The sequence below is a fragment of the Triticum dicoccoides genome, chromosome 3A (genome assembly GCF_002162155.2).
Source record: "Triticum dicoccoides isolate Atlit2015 ecotype Zavitan chromosome 3A, WEW_v2.0, whole genome shotgun sequence".
Lineage (NCBI taxonomy): Eukaryota > Viridiplantae > Streptophyta > Magnoliopsida > Poales > Poaceae > Triticum > Triticum dicoccoides.
The window spans coordinates 607,709,429-607,734,036 of NC_041384.1; the positions used below are offsets into that span (position 1 = coordinate 607,709,429).

Here is a 24,608-nt window from a genome sequence, read left to right on the forward strand (position 1 = left end):
ACGCCTACAAGAAGGGATACACGCCCTCACGCCATCGTTGCCGTGTCCAGCCGAAGGCAGTAAGCACAAGGATTTTCATTCTAGTTTATGAGACGGAACAATGAAGGCCAATCCATCAGCAAGGAGACAACACCTTCAACAAGGCAACGACGGGAGTAGACCTGTTGTAAAGTAGACTGCACCAAATCAAATTCCAAGGTTATAAAGTAATAAAACTAGTACACGTTCAGGCTGGTAAAGTAGGCTTCTTGTCGATTTTGTTTTCACGCACGTTTGAATTTCTTTCCCCTGTGTTTCTTGTGTTTGATGAGCAATCCTTTTCATCCTCTCTTAGGCGCTTGTATAAGACGAGCCTAAGCTTAGCCGAGGTCAGAGGCCAACGGCACCTATCGCTTAAATATGTGGTGTCGAGACCAAGTCCTGCTACGTTGCTATGGATCTACGCACGCCGATTTATGCGAGAGCACGGTCCAACTCCAAGTACGTTTCTCCCTCCATCTCACCGCGTGGAAATCTTCGTAGGCGTCAGCAGAGGCCGTAGCAACACTCGGTTTCTCGCATAGAAGCGGTCGACGTCAGTGATGGCACGTGAAGGGGGCTCTTGAACCGGTCCAAACCGGCTAGAATGTCGCGAGCTTCCTCAACTCCAGAGTTTTGAATTGACCCGTACAGCGGCAGCCGCCACCCATCCGAGGGACCAAGTTGTACTATATAAATACGCCGGCGCGCGTCGGTTACGGCACCTCAATTCCGAACGCCGGCCGCAGGAGAACAAGAGCGACAGGCCTCCCAGTCCCAGACGAAACAGAGCAATACAGTCAGAAAGGGCAGAGAGAGCAACCGGCCGGCTGTGTCGGTGGGAGAGGATATACATTGGTTAGTTTTCCAGCAAGATCGACAGAGCAATGGGGCGCGGTCTTCTTGAGGTGCATCTGGTCGACGCCAAGGGCCTCTCCGGCACCGATTTCCTCGGTGAGCACTCCGCTGCGCGCCTTCCGTAGAACTTGGATTGCCTTCGGTTTGCTCTGTTATTTGCGTTCGGCTGTGGATGGAGATTCATCTGATTTTACCTCTATACGCGCAGGGAAGATCGACCCGTATGTGATCGTGCAGTACCGGAGCCAGGAGCGCAAGAGCCGCACCGCCCGAGGTCAGTCCCTGCTTCCACAATCTCGCTCGACATGGTCCACCGTTGAGTTCGACAGCATACCTATGGATATGGCGATTTCATGAATGAACCACGTTGCCATGTAATGCAGATGCGGGGAGGAACCCGAGCTGGAACGAGGTGTTCAGGTTCCAGATCAACTCCTCCGCCGCCAATGGGCAAGATAAGCTGGTCTTCCGGATCATGGACCACGACAACTTCTCCCGCGACGATTTCCTCGGCCAAGCAACGTGAGTGAACTCTTCTTACTCCCAGCTGCGAAGCATCAGCATCAGCAGATAACTAAAAGGGCAAATTAAAGAAAAAGGAAAGGTCCTAATTCAATTACTGAATATGTCTCCGTGATGCAGGATCAGTGTGACTGGCCTGATCAGCATGGGCATGGAGAGCGGCAAGTCGCAGCTGAACCCGGCCAAGTACAGGGTGGTCACCGCCGACAACTCGTACCACGGCGAGATCAAAATCGGCATCACCTTCACTGCCGCAAAGGTTGATGCCCATGGCAAGGTTGAAGAAGACGGAGCACAGGTTGGAGGCTGGACGCACAGATTTCGTGAGCACAAGGCCTGAGGGTCCTTCGGTCGTGCATAATTAGTGGAATAGTGGTGTTGGATGTGGCCTATGATTGAATGATGTGACTCCAAGTGTGTATGCTGTATTTTGTAGCACTTTAGTCAGAACAGCTTAAGATCACCAGATTCTTTTGAAACGACATACATACTCCGTGTCGAATTCTCCATTGTTGAATGCTTGTTGACACCAGTATCAGTCTAGATACTAAGCTCCCAGGATTTGCAGACCCCTGGTGAATCGGGGATGTAGTTCTCGCTGGAGGCCCCATCTGTAAGTGGGTGGATGGCTGTGTGTTTTCTTTGGTCCATTACGTGGCGCCCGTAGACGATACAGACCTTTGGTCGTACGATCACGGTGAAAAGACCATCACAACCGCCCGACAAGAAAAAAAAAACTACTTCTGCAGCCGCCGCCCCAATCCTCATCTCGATTTCCACTTCCCTCGCATGCAAGGGCATGGTCAATCCCGCGCCGCCCTCCTGCCGTCGGGCCGCCGTCACCCACGCGGCTCCACCGCTCCCTCTTCCGTTTCCATTCCCTCGCCGCCTCCACCTCCTCCTCATAGAACGGGCATGGCAGTACCAAGCGGTGGAGCTCGGGGAGGGGCGGAGGTCGAGGTGGGGACGGGCCCGGGGCGAGGTCGAGGTGGGAACGGGCCGAGGGTGGCGGAGCTCATGTTGGGTGAGCTCGGAGATGGGCGCCGGTGCTGGAAGCTCGATTCTGGCGCCGCCGAGCTCAAGGTAAGGAAAGCCTTCGGGATAACCACGAATGTGTACAAAAATGCCCGGATTAGTGAAAAACAAGGGGCTCCTCACCTTCCTCTACTAGCGGTTCGGTAATTCTCTTTTGTCCTCCTGATAACTCTCACGTGCGCTGTGATGCGCAGACCAAGCTCCCTATATATTGCACTGACGACGCCTGATGTCCCAGTGGTCGGCTGCAGCGTAGCCTCTTCACAGGTCCCCTGTCCTATTCGCCGATTTCTACCTTGATTAGTTTGTTGTCGTGTTCTCTGCAATGTTTGGTTCATTCTTTGCCTAAAACTGTAGCTTATCTTTGCACAAATCTGAAGAGAAGTATTGTATGCAAGCTGCTAAAGCTTCAACAAAAAAGCTTCTCTGCAAAACTGTCTATCTCTGTAGCTTATTTCAGCAGTAAAAATGCTTCTGTGCAACGTTGTTTTGTTCAGTATGTATACAATGCCACTGTTTGTATTTTCAACGGACTGAAAAACTGATCTTTGTGTTTTCTAATGACTAAAAACGGGCTGAAAAATATGCTGCATTGGGATGCCTGAAAAACTGTTGTTTGTCTTTGTCCCACGGCACTGGATGCGTGGTTCGTCAAGTGTGGAAGTTTTTTTGCTTTGAGTCTTTGATGTCCGTTGGATAGTGCTTGGAGGGCTGCTATGATGTCCAGATCCATGACCGCGTAGACAGAGATAAAACCAGAGACAATATATACTTATTTTGTGTTGTCTGGCGTGGTGATTTTATTGGCGTAAAGCTAATCTACAAGTTTCTTAGTAGCTTAAACTCTTTAATTTCAGTGCCTTCTTTCGAAAATACATAATTTTAGCCCAAGGAAATTGTATATAGTGATTATCTTATTATTGCTTCTACTCTTATTCTGATACAGTTCCAGAACAATGATGATGACTCACTGTGAGTAAGCTTGATTTCCTTCCAGAATCTTATGTATCCTCTTGATGAGAAGTCAGCTTTATCTGGATTGGGCCATTACAACGGAATCGAACCATTGCACGACAATGGTAATTTAAAACCTTGGCTTGAATTTCGTATACCAAATTACAGGAAGTACTTGAAGATGTTTCTTGCATGAGATGAGCGATTCATGGATGCCTGCAGTATAAGCCCATAACGTACTTTCAACCTGGGAACCAAGATATTTGCCATTAGATTTTGTGCCCGCTGTATTATATACCAGGAGGACAATCACTTCCAGTGAAAAGACCAGGAAAACGGTCATTAGCCATCAATTTGGACAGAGTAGATCCAACACTATTTGTTTATGGACTGTGATATTTGGCACACATGTGTCATATAAGCAAAACTGTCACACCTCTACTTCTTTTATTTTAAAGTACCACACGATTTCTCGTTCTTTGACCTCGCCTCCTCCCAAATGACCCCGCAGGCTCGCCCGAGAAACCAACCTGCTTCTCCCGCACATTACGGGCGCCCACCCCCGGAAAAACTGCCACTACTTCACGTCTACCACATGATTTCTCCTCAGGACAAAGTTACCATGATATTCGTATGCAAGTTATCAGGCCTGTGTTGTATAACTTACCATACTATTTACATAGAACGTATCAGGTACTATGCTTCAACAACTACACCCCCTTCAAAGTTACCACTGTGTTTTGTACACAAATTATAAGGTCTTCGATGTGTAAAATACCATGGTACTTATACATAAGTTATCAGGGTATATGTACATCAACCTCCCCCCGGTCAAAGTTACCATGAGGGATTGTACATGAGTTACCGGGTCTACAGTTCATATATTATCATGGTACTTGCACTTAAAAACCTGGGTGTCGGTGTCAAAACCGGCTGATCTCGGGTAGGGGGTCCCGAACTGTGCGCTAGGCCGGATGGTAACAGGAAGCAAGAAACACGATGTTTTACCCAGGTTCGGGCCCTCTTGATGGAGGTAAAACCCTACGTCCTGCTTGATTAATATTGATGATATGGATAGTACAAGAGTAGATCTACCACGAGATCAAGGAGGCTAAACCCTAGAAGCTAGCCTATGGTATGATTGTTGTATGATGGAGTTGTCCTACGGACTAAAACCCTCCGGTTTATATAGACACCGGAGAGGGTTAGGGTTACACAAAGTCGGTTACAATGGTAGGAGATCTTGAATATCCGCATCGCCAGGCTTGCCTTCCACGCCAAGGAAAGTCCCATCTGGACACGGGACGAAGTCTTCAATCTTGTATCTTCATAGTCCTGGAGTCCGGCTGAAGGTATAGTCCGGCTACCCGAACACCCCCTAATCCAGGACTCCCTCAGTAGCCCCTGAACCAGGCTTCAATGACAACGAGTCCGGCGCGCAGATTGTCTTCGGCATTGCAAGGCGGGTTTCTCCTCCAAATTCTTCATAAAAGTTTGTAAACACCAAGAGTAGTGTCCGGCTTTGCAAAATAAGTTTCCACGTATTGCCACAGAGAGAATAATATTAACACAAATCTAATCTACTGACGTATTCCGCAGCGTGACATCACACTACGGCCAAGCCTTTATTCGAATCATTTTCACTTTTCCACCTCAGCGTGTTTTGCGAGGCGGTTTCCTTGGCACGTCTTGTCAAAGTAGAGATCGTGTCCCCCATTTACGGGATTCTCATCAATACGGACGTGGGTAACCCAACCGCGCCATTTATCACGGCGCTTGGGAGGCAAGCGAGTTTTACTAGGCTGGTGAGGACGCATAGTCGCATCCGCCCATATAAGGGGATAAGGATCCACCTTTTTACCTATGCCTTCTTCCTCCTTTGCCTATCCATCTTCTGCGCACCCGAGCTCCAGCGCCCAAGCCCGCACTTCCTACCTCAACCTTCTCCAACAATGTCCGGAGCGGGAGGCAAGTGGATGGTCTCCTCCGTCACGGAGGGCCATGTCAAAAAGCTAAGGAAGGCCGGATACTTGTCCAAAGACATCGCGCACCGGCTTCCTGAGGAGGGGCAGCTTCTCCCCACCCCAAAGCCCCATGAGAGGGTAGTATTTCTTCCCCACTTCCTCCGCGAACTGGGTTTTCCTCTCCACCCATTTGTCCGCGGGCTCATGTTCTACTATGGCCTAGATTTCCACGATCTGGCCCCGAACTTCATCCTCAATATCTCGGCGTTTATCGTCGTGTGCGAGGCTTTCCTCTGTGTCCGCCCCCATTTAGGCCTCTGGCTCAAGACCTTCAACGTCAAGCCAAAGGTGGTGCGCGGCAACCAGGCAGAGTGCGGAGGTGCCATGGCGGGTAAAATAGCCAACGTCCTATGGCTCGAGGGCTCCTTTGTGGAGACCTTGAAGGGGTGGCAGTCAGGGTGGTTTTACATCACCGAGCCACGCGATCCGAAGTGGATCGCAGCCCCTGAATTCCGATCCGGACCCCCTACGCGGCTCACGTCCTGGAAGGAGACGGGCTTGTCGTGGGGCGACGAAGAAGAGGTGACCGAACTACAAAAATGCATCCAGTCCCTGGTGAACAAGCAGCTCAAGCTTGTCAACGTAGTCCAGGTCATGCTCGTCCGCCGGATCCTTCCGTGTCAAGAACGGGACTTCAATTTGTGGGAGTTCAACCCGGCGCAGCACCAAACTTTGAGCAGGCTCTTCGACACGACGTACGAAGATGCCTGGAAGGGGCTAACCAAAGGCGCCGAGGCTCCCACATCCGCCTCCAAAGACCGCGGATTCAGCTCGCAGCATCCTGCTGTCGAGGTAAGATATTTTCATCTTTTACAGGATGTTAAGTTTTTTCATAGTTTGACTCTATGCGGGATCTAAACTCCCTCACCTTTGACAGGCTTGGCAGGCGAAGTCCGAACTGATTAACTGTCCGGCTCCCTTGCCCGAAGACCCAGCCCCTGCTTTCCTAGTGAAGCTGCTAGTTCCGGCACCTTATGTGGTGCCGGAGAAGAAGGCCAAGAAGAAGAAGGCCATGGGGACTCGAAAGAGTTCCCGGCATATGGTGGTCGGACTCGTCGTCCGACGAGTCCGAGACGCACTCCTCCCGTGAAGACGAGGAGGAGGAAGAAGAAACCTCTCCCCCTCCAGCGGGGGGAGGAAATAAGAGGAAGGCCGCCCAGTAGGGGAGGCCGAAGGGTCCAAGAAGACGAAAACCCCTCCGCCAGACTACGCCCCCGATGCCGACGAGGACGAAGAGGAGTGGCCGGACAGGGCCAAGCGTCCGGCGAAATTATAAGTGTTTGGATACCAGAGTAACTCATGATATTCCTTTTGTTGCACAGCTTTCCCTAATGTCGAATATAATCATGCAGCCCGCCCAAGGATAGGCTCGACGAGTCGTCGAGCGGCTTCCTGGATTCATCGGACGTGAATTCAGTTCCGCCCGCTGCCTCCCCCTGTGCTGCGGATGACGCCGAAGTGGCATCGCGACAAGCTCCGGGGCAAGAGGAGGTGGTCCAGGAGGAGCCGCGAGGCGACCTCCCGGACTCCAGGAGTAAAGGGGACAAGACCCCCCGGGGCTCCAAGTCCGGCTTTAAGCCGGACACCGCGCCGGAATCATCAATGGTTCCGGACCGCGGCAGGCGAACTCCTGCCAAGAGGAGCAAGCCTATTGAGCTGGCGTCCTCTGTCCAACCGGAGGCGCCGGACAATCTGCTGGAGGTGCTTAAGGGCGCCTCCATCGACGAGGAGCACCGTACCATCATGAGTACGGTGGTCCAGAAGGTTTGGTCCGCCAAAAGCGGACTGACTGAAGCTTGTGCTAGCCTTCTAACAGGCTTCGAGGTAAGTAAAAATATGTAAAAATATTACTGCATAGACAGTAGCCCCTGATGCTCTGTTTGGCGTTCGGAAAGAAAAGACAAATAGAGGATCTATTAAATATCACAGGAGTCTAACTAAAAAGGAGTCAATATACGTATGCAGGTTTCGCTGCTGGCCACCGCCGCACTGACTGTGAAGGTGGGTGCCCTGAAGCAGGGCCTCGAGCGGACCGAGCAAGAGCTCGGCCTTGCCAAACGGCAGCTCGAGGAGAAAGAAGGTAAGAGATAACTTATAGAAAAAATGCCTATAAGAAGACGCAATTGCAAAAAATGATAGGAGTATACTGCTTATTGTAGGGGCCACAACTGAGGTGGCGACCCTCAAGCAGGCGTTGTCCGAGGCCGAGAAGAAAGCGGCCACGGAGCGCACTGAGCAGGAAAAATTTGAGGCGCAGGTCGGCGAGGTGCAGCAAGAGCTTCAGGCTCTCATGAAAAAACATGAGAGTTTGGAGCTCGACTCGGAGACGCGAGCGTCCGAGCTTGCTGCGGCCCTTAAAACTGCCAAATCTGCCAAGGCCGAAGCCTAGAAGGCCCTCTAGGAATTGGATGCGGTGAAAAAGATAGCAGCGTGTAAGGCATTCTCTATGCAAAGCAGACATATAAAAGTAAACTACTTGTTACTTACCCGAATCCGGAGCTCTCCAGGGGCATTCGCAGATCTTCCCCGCAGCGTATCCGATGCCGCCGCATTCTACCGAGTCGAGGAAGGTAGCTCGACGGAGAAGGTGTTCTGGTCTCAGTACGCTGAGGCCGGACACCCTATGCCCTTGAGCGACCAGCTGAAGCAGCTGGTCGAGCTCCACAAGGCGGCCGAACAGGCCCTGAAGGGCTTCATAGTTCGGCTGTGGCCTGGAGAGGCCCTGCCTGGGAGCTACTTCGGACTGGTGCGGCGGCTGGTGGAGGCTTGTCCAAGGCTCGAGGTCATCAAGCGCTCCGTCTGCATCGAAGGTGCCCGTAGGGCCCTTGCCCGTGCAAAGGTGCACTGGGGTAGGCTGGACGGTGAGAAGGTTGTGAGGGACGGGCCGCCGCCGGGGAAGGAGCATCGCAAGCCCGACAACTATTACAAGGATGTTCTGGCTGGTGCCCGCCTTATGGCGGATGAATGTACCAAGGATGTAGTTTTTTAATGAACTCGCTCATGTTATCCTGTGCGCTGAAAACTTGTTCATATGCGCTAAGCAATGCTTGTTGAATTTAAAATATTACTTTCTGTGCGGCCATTTATCAAAAAATTGAGAGATGGCCAGTCGTCGGCTTCTGCCCCCATGCCACTAGTGCTGGGGTGTTCGGGATAAACCTGAGCGCTCTTTTTCCCATGATTGGGTCCGTCGAGGAAGGCGCTCAGCACAACGAACAAGGTAATCGAACTATAATGGTTGAACACTCTCACTTAGCCATAGAACTCTATAATTTAAAATTTCGGTGAAGCCCCTAGTATTCGGAAGACCGAGTTCGAGGCGCTATCCACGCCTTGGCCGGACAAAGCCGGTTCCTCGCTCGAAGAGGCATAAGTCTTTAAGGACTCGAAAAACCTCTTGAACAGCGACCGGTCTCTCGCCTCATCATGACAGTCAGTTTTAGCTTTCTCTACTGAGGTGCTCAGCCCAGCTCAACTGGGGCACAATCACAGTAGTTCTCCTAGTGCTACCTTAGCCGATATAGCGGAATGTAAGGCACCAAAACATAGGAGCCGGGCAAACCCAACTATTGACCCAAATCATGATTCGGAGCGATGCATATAGTGCTATAAGTTTGGGGTGCCGCACTTGTGTAAGTGTACGGACTTCTCACGCCATATTGATGGGTACTGAAGCCCATGGCGTATTTTTGCCATACCACAGTGTACAGATGCAACATTTTATTAATAAACATATATATAAAAAGAGGATAATGCAAAAAATAGACAAAAAGCTATGCATTGTTTCTAGAAAGGCTGCTATGAAAGCGGAACGATACAAATAGTGCGATAAGCAAAAGAAATTGGACTATTTAACATGTCCTGGCCAAGGGCAGGCCGCGGAATTGTATTAAAAAACAGGTATACTGCTCGCAATAGAGACCACCTGGGAGTTCCATAATGCGGCGTGGCTTGTCTGCTTTCCTGGATCTTGTATCGTTTGTGCGGCAGTTGAATTGCCGAACGGGTCGTCCGAAGTATGGAGTCCTGAGAGTAAGAGAAAAAAAAAGGAATCCGGCAGCCCCTGGTGCGGTTTAAGCCGTATTTCGGGCGTGCCGTGATAGTGCCCCTTCCCCTGTGCCCATGGTATTTCAAGAGCGTAGTTATGTACGCGAAGCACTAGTTTCGCTATATCGCGAGGGCTAGGGTTGGGGCCGCATTGCTACGCTAGCTCAGAACGTGCCAGGCGGTCTTGTTGTAGGGTACTCCGGGCGCGCTTGACAGTGTCCGGCTTTTTGAAGGCCGAACTGGAGAACTGCCTAGAGAGGCTGCTTTGTACTTCTGCTGCGAGCGCTGCCGTGTGCTCCACCGTTCGGAGGGAGCGTTCAGTGTTCCCATTGACCGTGATTACTCCTCTAGGGCCTGGCACTTGAGCTTGAGGTATGCATAGTGCGGTACCGCATTGAATTTTGCGAATGCGGTTCGCCCGAGCAGTGCGTGATAGCCACTACGGAACGGGACTATGTCGAAGATTAACTCCTCGCTTCGGAAGTTATCCGGATATCCGAAGACCACTTCTAGTGTGACTGAGCCTGTACAGTTGGCTTCTACACCTGGTATGACGCCTTTAAAGGTCGTTTTGGTGGGCTTGATCCTCGAGGGATCTATGCCCATTTTTTGCACTGAATCCTGGTAAAGCAGGTTCAGGCTGCTGCCGCCGTCCATGAGGACTCTTGTGAGATGAAATCCGTCAATGATTGGGTCTAGAACCAATGCGGCGAAGCCACCGTGACGGATGCTAGTGGGGTGGTTCCTTCGATCAAAGGTGATCGGGCAGGAGGACCATGGGTTGAACTTTGGGGCGATGGCTCTATCGCAAATACGTCCCGTAACGCATGCTTCCGCTCCCTCTTGGGGATGTGGGTTGCGTATATCATGTTCACCATCCGCACTTGCGGGGGAAATCCCTTCTATAATTGTACCTGCTCCCTTATTGGAAAGTAGTACATCACAGATAACTGTTTCTGCGACACCTACACCAATTAGTGAGGAAGCTAATGATGATGATCATGTAACTTCAGATCAAGTTACTACCGAATCTCGTAGGTAAACCAGAGTGAGATCCATACCAGAGTGGTACAGTAATCTTGTTCTGGAAGTTATGTTACTAGACCATGACGAACCTACGAACTATGAGGAAGCGATGATGAGCCCAGATTCCGCAAAATGGCTTGAGGCCATGAAATCTGAGATGGGATCCATGTATGAGAACAAAGTATGGACTTTGGTTGACTTGCCCGATGATCGGCGAGCCATAGAAAATAAATGGATCTTCAAGAGGAAGACGGACGCTAATAGTAGTGTTACTATCTACAAAGCTAGAATTGTCGCAAAAAGGTTTTCGACAAGTTCAAGGTGTTGACTACGATGAGAGTTTCTCACTCGTATCTATGCTTAAGTCTGTCCGAATCATGTTAGCAATTGCCGCATTTTATGAAATCCGGCAAATGGATAAACAAAACTGCATTCCTTAATGGATTTATTAAAGAAGAGTTGTATATGATACAACCAGAAGGTTTTGTCAATCTTAAAGGTGCTAACAAAATGTGCAAACTCCAGCGATCCATCTATGGACTGGTGTAAGCATCTCGGAGTTGGAATATACGCGTTGATAAGTTGATCAAAGCATATAGTTTTATACAGACTTGCGGTGATGCCTGTATTTACAAGAAAGTGAGTGGGAGCACTACAACATTTCTGATAAGTATATGTGTATGACATATTGTTGATCGGAAATAATGTAGAACTATTCTGCAAAGCATAAAGGAGTGTTTTTAAAGAAGTTTTTCAAAGAAAGACCTCGGTGAAGCTGCTTACATATTGAGCATCAAGATCTATAGAGATAGATCAAGACGCTTGATAAGTTTTTCAATGAGTATATACCTTGACAAGATTTTGAAGTAGTTCAAAATGGAACAGTCAAAGAAAGAGTTCTTGCCTGTGTTGCAAGGTGTGAAATTGAGTAGGACTCAAAGCCCGACCACGGCAGAAGATAGAAATAGAATGAAAGTCATTCCCTATGCCTCAGCCATAGGTTCTATAAAGTATGCCATGCTGTGTACCAGATCTATTGTATACCCTACACTATGTTAAGCAAGGGAGTACAATAGTGATCTAAGAGTAGATCACTGGACAGCGGTCAAAATTATCCTTAGTGGAATAAGGAAATATTTCTCAATTACGAAGGTGACAAAAAGGTTCGTCGTAAAAAGTTACATCGATACAAGTTTTGACACAGATCTGGATGACTCTAAGTATTGATCTAGATACATATTGAAAGTGGGAGCAATAAGCTAGAGTAGCTCCGTGCAGAGCATTGTTGACATAGAAATTCGCAAAATACTTACGGATCTGAATGTGACAGACCCGTTGACTAAAATTATCTCACAAGCAAAACATGATCACACCTTAGTACTCTTTGGGTGTTAACCACATAGTGATGTGAACTAGATTACTGACTCTAGTAAACCCTTTGGGTGTTGATCACATATCGATGTGAACTATGGGTGTTAATCACATGGTGATGTGAACTATTGCTGTTAAATCACATGGCGATGTGAACTAGATTATTGACTCTAGTGCAAGTGTGAGACTGAAGGAAATATGCCCTAGAGGCAATAATAAAGTTATTATTTATTTCCTTATTTCATGATAAATGTTTATTATTCATGCTAGAATTGTATTAACCGGAAACATAATACATGTGTGAATACATAGACAAACAAAGTGTCACTAGTATGCCTCTACTTGACTAGCCCGTTAATCAAAGATGGTTATGTTTCCTAACCATGAACAATGAGTTGTTATTTGATTAGCGGGATCACATCATTAGGTGAATGATCTTATTGACATGACCCATTCCATTAGCTTAGCACCCGATCGTTTAGTATGTTGCTATTGCTTTCTTCATGACTTATACATGTTCCTGTAACTATGAGATTATGCAACTCCCGTTTACCGAAGGAACACTTTGGGTGCTACCAAATGTCACAACGTAACTGGGTGATTATAAAGGAGTACTACAGGTGTCTCCAAAGGTACATGTTGGGTTGGCGTATTTCGAGATTAGGTTTTGTCACTCCGATTGTCGGAGAGGTATCTCTGGGCCCTCTCGGTAATGCACAACACTTAAGCCTTGCAAGCATTGCAGCTAATGAGTTAGTTGCGGGATGATGTATTACAAAACGAGTAAAGAGACTTGCCCGTAACGAGATTGAACTAGGTATTGGATACCGACGATCGAATCTCGGGCAAGTAACATACCGATGACAAAGGGAACAACGTATGTTGTCATGCGGTCAGACCGATAAAGATCTTCGTAGAATATGTAGGAGCCAATATGGGCATCCAGGTCCCGCTATTGGTTATTGACCGGAGACGTGTCTCGGTCATGTCTACATTGTTCTCGAACCCGTAGGGTCCGCACGCTAAAGGTTTGATGACAGTTATATTATGAGTTTATGAGTTTTGATGTACCGAAGGAGTTCGGAGTCCCGGATGAGATCGGGGACATGACAAGGAGTCTCGAAATGGTCGAGACGTAAAGATCAATATATTGGACGACTATATTCGGACATCGGAAAGGTTCCGAGTGATTCGGGTATTTTTCGGAGTACCGGGTAGTTACGGGAGAAGCAATGGGCCTTGATGGGCTTTAGTGGGAAGAGGAAAAAGGGCCAGGGGGCTGCTGCGCCCCCCTCCCCTCTAGTCCGAATTGGACTAGGGAAAAGGGGGCCGGCCACCTCTCCTTCTCCTCCACTTCCTTCTCCCTTCCTCCCCTCTTGATGGACTCCTACTAGGACTTGGAGTCCTAGTAGGACTCCACATCCTGGCCGCACCAAGCCTTGGCCGGCCTCCTCCTCCTCCATCCTTTATATACTGAGGCAAGGGGCACCCCATGGACACACAAGTTGATCCTCGTGATCGTTGCTTAGCCGTGTGCGGTGCCCCCTGCCACCATATTCCACCTCGGTCATATCGTTGTAGTGCTTAGGCGAAGCCCTGCGTCGGTAGAACATCATCAACGTCACCACGCCGTTGTGCTGACGGAACTCATCCCCGAAGCTTTGCTGGATCGGAGCCCGGGGAGCGGCATCGAGCTGTACGTGTGCTAAGAACTCGGAGGTGCCGGAGTAACGATGCTTGGATCGGTCGGATCGGGAAGAAGACGTACGACTACTTCCTCTACGTTGTGTCAACGCTTCCGTTGCGATCTACAAGGGTACGTAGATCATACTCTCCCCTCTCGTTGCTATGCATCACCATGATCTTGCGTGTGCGTAGGAAAATTTTGAAATTACTACATTCCCCAACAGTGGCATCCGAGCCTAGGTTTTATGGTTTGATGTTATATGCACGAGTAGAACACAAGTGAGTTGTGGGCGATATAAGTCATACTGCCTACCAGCATGTCATACTTTGGTTCAGCGGTATTGTTGGACGAGACGACCCGGACCGACATTACGCGTACGCTTACGCGAGACCGGTTCTCCCGACGTGCTTTGCATATAGGTGGCTTGCGGGCGACAGTCTCTCCAACTTTAGTTGAACCGAGTGTGGCTACGCCCGATCCTTGCGAAGGTTAAAACGGAGTCAAATTGACAAACTATCGTTGTGATTTTGATGCGTAGATGAGATTGGTTCTTACTTAAGACCGTAGCAGCCACGTAAAACTTGCAACAACAAAGTAGAGGACGTCTAACTTGTTTTTGCAGGGCATGTTGTGATGTGATATGGTCAAGGCATGATGCTAAATTTTATTGTATGAGATGATCATGTTTTGTAACTGAGTTATCGGCAACTGGCAGGAGCCATATGGTTGTCGCTTTATTGTATGCAATGCAATCGCGATGTAATGCTTTACTTTATCACTAAGCGGTAGCGATAGTCGTGGAAGCATAAGATTGGCGAGACGACAACGATGCTACGATGGAGATGAAGGTGTCACGCCGGTGACGATGGTGATCATGACGGTGCTTCGGAGATGGAGATCACAGGCACAAGATGATGATGGCCATATCATATCACTTATATTGATTGCATGTGATGTTTATCTTTTATGCATCTTATCTTGCTTTGATTGACGGTAGCATTATAAGATGATCTCTCATTAAATTAGCAAGAAGTGTTCTCCCTGAGTATGCACCGTTGCCAAAGTTTGTCGTGCCCAGACACCACGTGATGATCGGGTGTGATAAGCTCTACGTCCATCTACAACGGGTGCAAGCCAGTTTTGCACACGCAGAATACTTGGGTTATACTTGACGAGCCTAGCATATGCAGATATGGCCTCGGAACACGGAGACCGAAAGGTCGAGCGTGAATCATATAGTAGATATGATCAACATAATGATGTTCACCATTGAAGACTAATCCATTTCACGTGATGATCGGTTATGGTTTAGTTGATTTGGATCACGTGATCACTTAGAAGATTAGAGGGATGTCTATCTAAGTGGGAGTTCTTAAGTAATATGATTAATTGAACTTTAATTTATCATGAACTTAGTCCTGGTAGTATTAGCATATCTATGTTGTGGATCAATAGCTCGCATTGTTGCTTTCATGTGTTTATTTTGATATGTTCCTAGAGAAAATTGTGTTGAAAAATGTTAGTAGCAAAGATGCGGATTGGATCCGTGATCTGAGGTTTATCCTCATTTCTGCATAGAAGAATTATGTCCTTGATGCACCTCTAGGTGACAGACCTATTGCAGGAGCAGATGCAGACGTTATGAACGTTTGGCTAGCTCAATATGATGACTACTTGATAGTTTAGTGCACCATGCTTAACGGCTTAGAATCGGGACTTCAAAGACGTTTTGAACGTCATGGACCATATGAGATATTCCTGGAGTTGAAGTTAATATTTCAAGCAAATACCCGAGTTGAGAGATATGAAGTCTCCAACAAGTTCTATAGCTAAAAGATGGAGGAGAATCTCTCAACTAGTGAGCATGTGCCCAGATTGTCTGAGTACTACAATCGCTTGAATCAAGTGGGAGTTAATCTTCCAGATAAGATAGTGATTGACAGAATTCTCTAGTCACCATCACCAAGTTAGTAGAACTTCGTGATGAACTATGATATGCAAGGGATAACGGAAACGATTCCCAAACTCTTCGTAATGCGGAAATTGACGAAGGTAGAAATCGAGAAAAACATCAAGTGTTGATGATAGACAAGACCACTAGTTTCAAGAAAAGGGCAGAGGGAAGAAGGGAAACTTCAAGAAGAACAGCAAGCAAGTTGCTTCTCAAGTGAAGAAGCCCAAGTCTGGTCATAAGCCTGAGACTAAGTGTTTCTACTGCAAAGGGACTGGTCACTGGAAGCAGAACTACCCCAAGTGATTGGTAGATAAGAAGGATGGCAAAGTGAACATAAGTATATTTGATATACATGTTATTGATGTGTACTTTACTAGTGTTTATAGCAACCCCTCAGTATTTGATACTAGTTCAGTTGCTAAGATTAGTAACTCGAAACGGGAGTTGCAGAATAAACAAAGACTAGTTAAGGGTGAAGTGACGATGTGTGTTGGAAGTGGTTCCAAGATTGATATGATCATCATCGCATACTCCCTATACTTTCGGGATTAGTGTTGAACCTGAATAAGTGTTATTTGGTGTTTGCGTTGAGCATGAATATGATTTGATCATGTTTATTGTAATACGGTTATTCATTTAAGTAAGAGAATAAATTGTTGTTCTGTTTACATGAATAAAACCTTATATGGTTACACACCCAATGAAAATAGTTCATTGGATCTCGATCATAGTGATACACATAATCATAATATTGAAACCAAAAGATGCAAAGTTAATAATGATAGTGCAACTTATTTGTAGCACTGCCGTTTAGGTAATATTGGTGTAAAGCGCATGAAGAAAATCCATGCTGATGGGCTTTTGGAATCACTTGATTATGAATCACTTGATGCTTGCGAACCATGCCTTATGGGCAAGATGACTAAAACGCCGTTCTCCGGAACAATGAAGCAAGCAACAGATTTGTTGGAAATCATACATACTGATGTATGTGGTCCGATGAATATTGAGGCTCGCGATAGATATCATTATTTTCTGATCTTCACAGATGATTTGAGCAGATATGAGTATATCTACTTGATGAAACAAAGGTCTGAAACATTTGAAAAGTTCAAAGAATTTCAGAGTGAAGTGGAGAATCATCGTAACAAAAATGAAAGTTTCTACGATATGATCGCAGAAGTAAAATATTTGAGTTACGAGTTTGGTCTTCAATTAAAATAATGTGAAATAGTTTCACTACTCACGCCACCTGGAACACCATAGTGTAATGGTGTGTCCGAACATCATAACCGTACTTTATTAGATATAGTGCGACCTATGATGTCTCTTACCGATCTACCACTATCGTTTTGGGGTTATGCATTAGAGACAGCTGCATTCACGTTAAAAAGGGCACCATCTAAATCCGTTGAGACGACACCGTGTGAACTATGGTTTGGCAAGAAACCTAAGCTGTCGTTTCTTAAAGTTTGGAGTTGCGATGCTTATGTGAAAAAGTTTCATCCCGATATGCTCAAACTCAAATCGGAGAAATATGTCTTCATAGGATACCCAAAGGAGACAGTTGGGTACACCTTCTATCACAAATCCGAAGGCAAGACTTTTGTTGCTAAATTCGGAGTTTTTCTAGAGAAGTAGTTTCTCTCGAAAGATGTGAGTGGGAGGAAAGTAGAACTTGATGAGGTAATTGGACCTGCTCCCTTATTGGAAAGTAGTACATCACAGAAAACTGTTTCTGCGACACCTACACCAATTAGTGAGGAAGCTAATGATGATGATCATGTAACTTCAGATCAAGTTACTACCGAATCTCGTAGGTAAACCAGAGTGAGATTCATACCAGAGTGGTACGGTAATCTTGTTCTGGAAGTTATGTTACTATACCATGAAGAACCTACGAACTATGAGGAAGCGATGATGAGCCCAGATTCCGCAAAATGGCTTGAGGCCATGAAATCTGAGATGGGATCCATGTATGAGAACAAAGTATGGACTTTGGTTGACTTGCCCGATGATGGGCGAGCCATAGAAAATAAATGGATCTTCAAGAGGAAGACGGACGCCAATAGTAGTGTTACTATCTACAAAGCTAGAATTGTCGCAAAAAGGTTTTCGACAAGTTCAAGGTGTTGACTACGATGAGAGTTTCTCACTCGTATCTATGCTTAAGTCTGTCCGAATCATGTTAGCAATTGCCGCATTTTATGAAATCCGGCAAATGGATAAACAAAACTGCATTCCTTAATGGATTTATTAAAGAAGAGTTGTATATGATACAACCAGAAGGTTTTGTCAATCTTAAAGGTGCTAACAAAATGTGCAAACTCCAGCGATCCATCTATGGACTGGTGTAAGCATCTCGGAGTTGGAATATACGCTTTGATAAGTTGATCAAAGCATATAGTTTTATACAGACTTGCGGTGATGCCTGTATTTACAAGAAAGTGAGTGGGAGCACTACAACATTTCTGATAAGTATATGTGTATGACATATTGTTGATCGGAAATAATGTAGAACTATTCTGCAAAGCATAAAGGAGTGTTTTTAAAGAAGTTTTTCAAAGAAAGACCTCGGTGAAGCTGCTTACATATTGAGCATCAAGATCTATAGAGATAGATCAAGATGCTCGATAAGTTTTTCAATGAGTACATACCTTGACAAGATTTTGAAGTAGTTCAAAATGGAACAGTCAAAGAAAGAGTTCTTGCCTGTGTTGCAAGGTGTGAAATTGAGTAAGACTCAAAGCCCGACCACGGCAGAAGATAGAAATAGAATGAAAGTCATTCCCTATGCCTCAACCATAGGTTCTATAAAGTATGCCATGCTGTGTACCAGATCTATTGTATACCCTACACTGTGTTAAGCAAGGGAGTACAATAGTAATCTAAGAGTAGATCACTGGACAACGGTCAAAATTATCCTTAGTGGAATAAGAAAATATTTCTCAATTATGGAGGTGACAAAAAGGTTCGTCGTAAAAAGTTACGTCGATACAAGTTTTGACACAGATCTGGATGACTCTAAGTATCGATCTAGATACATATTGAAAGTGGGATCAATAAGCTAGAGTAGCTCCGTGCAGAGCATTGTTGACATAGAAATTCGCAAAATACTTACGGATCTAAATGTGACAGACCCTTGACTAAAATTATCTCACAAGCAAAACATGCTCACACCTTAGTACTCTTTGGGTGTTAACCACATAGTGATGTGAACTAGATTACTGACTCTAGTAAACCCTTTGGGTGTTGATCACATATCGATGTGAACTATGGGTGTTAATCACATGGTGATGTGAACTATTGCTGTTAAATCACATGGCGATGTGAACTAGATTATTGACTCTAGTGCAAGTGGGAGACTGAAGAAAATATGCCCTAGAGGCAATAATAAAGTTATTATTTATTTCCTTATTTCATGATAAATGTTTATTATTCATGCTAGAATTGTATTAACCGGAAACATAATACATGTGTGAATACATAGACAAACAAAGTGTCACTAGTATGCCTCTACTTGACTAGCCCGTTAATCAAAGATGGTTATGTTTCCTAACCATGAACAATGAGTTGTTATTTGATTAGCGGGATCACATCATTAGGTGAATGATCTTATTGACATGACCCATTCCATTAGCTTAGCACCCGATCGTTTAGTATGTTGCTATTGCTTTCTTCATGACTTATACATGTTCCTGTAACTATGAGATTATGCAACTCCCGTTTACCGGAGGAACACTTTGGGTGCTACCAAACGTCACAACGTAACTGGGTGATTATAAAGGAGTACTACAGGTGTCTCCAAAGGTACATGTTGGGTTGGCGTATTTCGAGATTAGGTTTTGTCACTCCGATTGTCGGAGAGGTATCTCTGGGCCCTCTCGGTAATGCACATCACTTAAGCCTTGCAAGCATTGCAGCTAATAAGTTAGTTGCGGGATGATGTATTACAAAACGAGTAAAGAGACTTGCCGGTAACAAGATTGAACTAGGTATTGGATACCGGCGATCGAATCTCGGGCAAGTAACATACCGATGACAAAGGGAACAACATATGTTGTCATGCGGTCAGACTGATAAAGATCTTCGTAGAATATGTAGGAGCCAATATGGGCATCCAGGTCCCGCTATTGGTTATTGACCGGAGACGTGTCTCGGTCATGTCTACATTGTTCTCGAACCCGTAGGGTCTGCACGCTTAAGGTTTTGATGACAGTTATATTATGAGTTTATGAGTTTTGATGTACCGAAGGAGTTCGGAGTCCCGGATGAGATCGGGGACATGATGAGGAGTCTCGAAATGGTCGAGACGTAAAGATCGATATATTGGACGACTATATTCGGACATCGGAAAGGTTCCGAGTGATTCGGGTATTTTTCGAAGTACCGGGTAGTTACGGGAGAAGCAATGGGTCTTGATGGGCTTTAGTGGGAAGAGGAAAAAGGGCCAAGGGGCTGCTGCCCCCCCTCCCCTCTAGTCTGAATTGGACTAGGGAAAAGGGGCCGGCCACCTCTCCTTCTCCACTTCCTTCTCCCTTCGTCCCCTCTTGGTGGACTCCTACTAGGACTTGGAGTCCTAGTAGGACTCCACATCCTGGCCGCACCAAGCCTTGGCCGGCCTCCTCCTCCTCCATCCTTTATATACTGAGGCAAGGGGCACCCCATGGACACACAAGTTGATCCTCGTGATCGTTGCTTAGCCGTGTGCGGTGCCCCCTGCCACCATATTCCACCTCGGTCATATCGTTGTAGTGCTTAGGCGAAGCCCTGCGTCGGTAGAACATCATCAACGTCACCACGCCGTTGTGCTGACGGAACTCATCCCCGAAGCTTTGCTGGATCGGAGCCCGGGGAGCGGCATCGAGTTGTACGTGTGCTAAGAACTCGGAGGTGCCGGAGTAACGGTGCTCGGATCGGTCGGATCGGGAAGAAGATGTATGACTACTTCCTCTACGTTGTGTCAACGCTTCCGTTGCGATCTACAAGGGTACGTAGATCATACTCTCCCCTCTCGTTGCTATGCATCACCATGATCTTGCGTGTGCGTAGGAAAATTTTGAAATTACTACGTTCCCCAACAGCCACTCGTCACGGATATTATGTTTGAAGGCCGCTAAGGCCTCTGCGTCCGGGCAGTCGACTATCTGGTTTTTCTTTGTTAGGAACCGTGTCCAGAATTGCCTGGCCGATTCCTCTGGCTGCTGAATTATGTGGCTTAGGTCATCGGCGTCCGGTGGTCGCACATAAGTGCCCTGGAAGTTGTCAAGGAATGCGGCTTCCAGGTCCTCCCAAGAACCGATTGAGTCTACTGGCAAGCTGTTAAGCCAATGCCGGGATGGTCCCTTAAGTTTGAGTGGGAGGTATTTGATGGCGTGTAGATCATCACCGCGGGCCATGTGGATATGAAGGAGATAATTCTCGATCCATACCGCAGGATCTGTTGTGCCATCGTACGATTCGATGTTTACGGGTTTGAAGCCCTCAGGGATTTTATGATCCATTACTTCATCTGTGAAGCATAGTGGGTGTGCGGTGCCTCTGTATTGGGCTATATCACGACGCAGCTCGAAGGAGATTTGTCTGTTGAGTTCGGCCCGGCCGGATTCATTGCATCCGGAGTGACGATCACCGTCACGTGCCGTGGGGCGTCTGCGCGACCCGTAGATCGGTCTTGTTTGCCTTGCCTTGTCCTCCAGTATGTCGCGCAGGTCGGGCGCATTTTCCTGTGCCTTAGTATGCTTGACGCGGCGCCAGGGCATGGCTTGAGTGGAGGGCCGAGAGGCCTCTCTGTCGCGGCCACGAGGTGGCCGGTCGGCCATGTCATGCGCTGGTGATGTAGGTGCTTCCTCCTCTAGTCGGGGTAGCAGCCTGCGCTTTGGGTAACTCTTGGAGGGGCGTTCGAGTTCATACTCTTCGGCCGCAAGGATTTCAGTCCATCTGTCAGCTAGCAAATCCTGATCAGCTCTAAGTTGTTGCTGCTTTTTCTTGAGGCTGCTTGCCGTGGCCATAAGTCTGCGTTTAAAACGCTCTTGTTTGGCAAGATCCTTTGGTCGTCGAGGCTTGCTGACAGAATATAAAATATAAGAATATTCCTTTGCATGCACATATAAGAAACATGATCTTGCTTATGTATGATCTGCTGTTTTTGGACTTTGTTCCTTTGCATGCATATATATAAGAAGTATGATCCTGCTGCTTGCATGTCTCTAAAGATAATAAAGCTGCCTACAAAGGGAGCTCTTTGGTGCACTAGATTAGGTATGTACGTCCCGGTTGTTACGGGGCATTTGTTGTTTTAGTCGCTTGGGTCTGGCTATTGGATATGTGAGGTCCGTGTATATTTCTTGGCTGACACGTGTAGGAACTCAACCGCCCACCACTCATACACATAGGAAAATTCCATGTCCAATAAAAAGTCCAGGACCAAGGCAGCCACATCAACAGCCTATGAAAACAAACAACGAAACACATGGCACACAACAAACATCGGCAATAGGAAAATGACAAAGAACTATACAGCAAACGCGACAATGAAAATCGGCGCAGCGAAGCGCGCGTCTACATACATGTACGGCCCGGAGTCCAGTTCTTCGACACCAGTAACAAATTTAAATTTCCCCAGGAACTCAAACAATTTCAGGTGCTTGTACAGCAAATGCACACTGCCGCTCCAGAATCCAGATAGTGATAGCATACACATACACAACGGGAATGATGTTACAACAAATTCACAGTGACATCGAGTGATAGCTAGAGGATCACCGTTGCCCATCGGCGGTACATCCGACGGAACTCCGGCGGGCGATCAACTCCTCCATGAGCTGCTCGACGTCGTCGTACGACGACCCGCCCTTCTCCACCGCGCCCCTCGCCATCAAGCCGAGCTCCTTCGCCTTCTTCCGCATGGCCATGCCGTCGCCCTCCTCCCCCATCACTCTCCGGATGGATTCTGCGATCGCCTCGCCGGCGATCACCCGGTGGGTCTCCAAGCACGACGCGTAGTCCTCGGCGCCGACGCCCACGCCCACGCCGAGCACCTCCACCACGAGCTTCTCGTTGTAGAACTGGTCGGCGTACCGCGGCCACGTCACCATCGGCACGCCGGCGCTCACGGCCTCCAGCGTCGAGTTCCACCCGCAATGCGTCACGAACCCGCCGATGGCAGGGTGGTTTAGGATGAGCACCTGCGGCGCCCAACCTTGGATGATGTACCCACGGTTCGCCTCTGGCGTAGACGGGTCAGACGACGCGGCGGTGCTGCCCTTGGCGATGACCCACACGAAGTTCTTGCCGGAGAGGTCGAGGCCGCGGGCGAGCTCCCGCATCTGCTCTGGCGAAAAGTTGGTCATCGTACCGAAGGAGACGTACACCACCGAGCTGGCTGTTTTGGCGTCGAGCTACCGCAGGCACCCGGCGGCGTCTGGCGAGAGCGCGCCGGCGACGGCGCCTCTTGACGCCACGTCCTCGACGCTGCCGCTGGCGAGCGCGACCGGCCCGACAAGCCACGCGCGGCGGCGGAGCTGCGTGGCACGGTAGTGCTCGGCGTAGCCCGGCTCCAGCTCGCGGAAGCTGTTGAAGAGCTCGCCGTAGCTCGACCGGTCCGCGGCGTGGACGAGCTGGAACATCGCACACTCATGTGGTCGCTTCGTGGGGTCCATCATCTGGCTCCGCCGCTGCTCGACACGGTGCGGCAGCCCCGGCAGGGATACGACGGCACGGGGGTCGTCAGAGCACGACTCAAACACGTTGCACCGCAGCAGGGTGTCGGTGCAGGCACGGGCGAACATGCTGGTGGCGAGGAACGCGATGCGCGGGAGGCCGTGCTCCGCGGCGGCGTGAGCGGACCAGTGGAAGAGGCTGTCGGAGACCACGGCGTCGATGTCGGCGTGGTGGTCTGACAGGAACCGGCGGAAGGGCTCACGGAGCAGCTCCGCCGTCTGGAGGAACCTGTCGTGGTAGTCCCCGGAGGTAGCAAGGTCCCTCCCGCTCTGGGCAGCCGGCGGGAGCCCGACGTCGGGGAAAGGCACGACGGAGATGGACATCGGGGTGCCGGTGGCGCTGCTGTCGTTCGCACGGTCCACGACGGAGCGGATGGTGAAGCCTTGGACGGGCGTGGTGAGGACGGTGCACCTGACGCCGCGAGCGGCGAAGACAGTGGCCATGTCGGCCATCGGGATAAGGTGGCCAGGAAGGAGGAAAGGGAAGAAGAGGATGTGTAGCGGCTGGTCGTCGTTCTTTGTTGGCGCCATGGCTGCCATCCAAGCAGGTCGCGCAGGTCAGCCGTTCCTGTAGCGGATGCTCGCGAGTCGTGATCACCACGCAGACGATTGCTTTCTGCTGCGGCGGCGACTTTGGCATTGCACAAATGGATTCCCACCGCGCGGGAATTATAATTGTACCCGACCGATGATGATGTGCGTCGTACTCGAATCAATTAGGGCATGTGCAATGGTAGCAGATAAGATAATATTATTTAAGTTTTGTATGTAATTTAGAAATGACAAAATAATATTTACAATTGGTCATCTCGTAATCATATATTCAAAACTAGTATTTCTTAAAAACGTGGTGAAACAAATATGCTAAGAAATCATTTTTTGTCTTCTCTTAATTTTAGAAAAGACAAACCTTTACTTACGAGTCCTCTCTTTTTCACATCATCATTTATCCTACGTGACAGTCATAGCACCATTACACATGTCTTTAGTCTTTTTTTAGTGCTAAAATCAATTGGTCGACAATTGTCCTAGTGTACGACTCGGGAGTGCAGAATACCACGATGAAAATAATGTGAGGCCCCATTTGGTTCGTTGTTTTGGCGCCCAAAACACATGTAAAATATAGCGAGCGCTATGTCTCGCGAAATCGAACAATCTTTGCAAAAGTCATTTACGCCACTTGTCGCAATTTGATAGTTTTCTTTTTTTAACCTGTTTATTCAAAATGTTTTATCTCTTAAACCGTACGTTCAAATCTTGAACCGTTTTCTCCGTTAATTTCTCGCATCGAGATCTTCAAAACTACATCCTATATTGATAGGTTTCACAAACCCTTTTTCACGAAAAAGCCAGATGAAAAAATTGTGCCTCTCGCAAAAGCAAAACCGTGC

General features: G+C 47.9%; 1 protein-coding gene and 1 pseudogene across 1 annotated transcript; one reads left to right on the forward strand and one right to left on the reverse strand.

Moving 5' to 3' along the window:
* Positions 1-772: 772 nt before the first annotated feature.
* LOC119272295 (elicitor-responsive protein 1-like) lies at positions 773-1,900 on the forward strand. The gene is made up of 4 exons (XM_037553809.1): positions 773-972; positions 1,085-1,150; positions 1,260-1,398; positions 1,519-1,900. Exons 1-4 carry the CDS (start codon positions 906-908, stop codon positions 1,736-1,738), a joined length of 492 nt encoding a protein of 163 aa, XP_037409706.1. The 5' UTR covers positions 773-905; the 3' UTR covers positions 1,739-1,900.
* Positions 1,901-22,137: 20,237 nt separating this feature from the next.
* Positions 22,138-23,840, reverse strand: LOC119272296 (annotated as a pseudogene).
* Between the last annotated feature and the right edge of the window lie 768 nt (positions 23,841-24,608).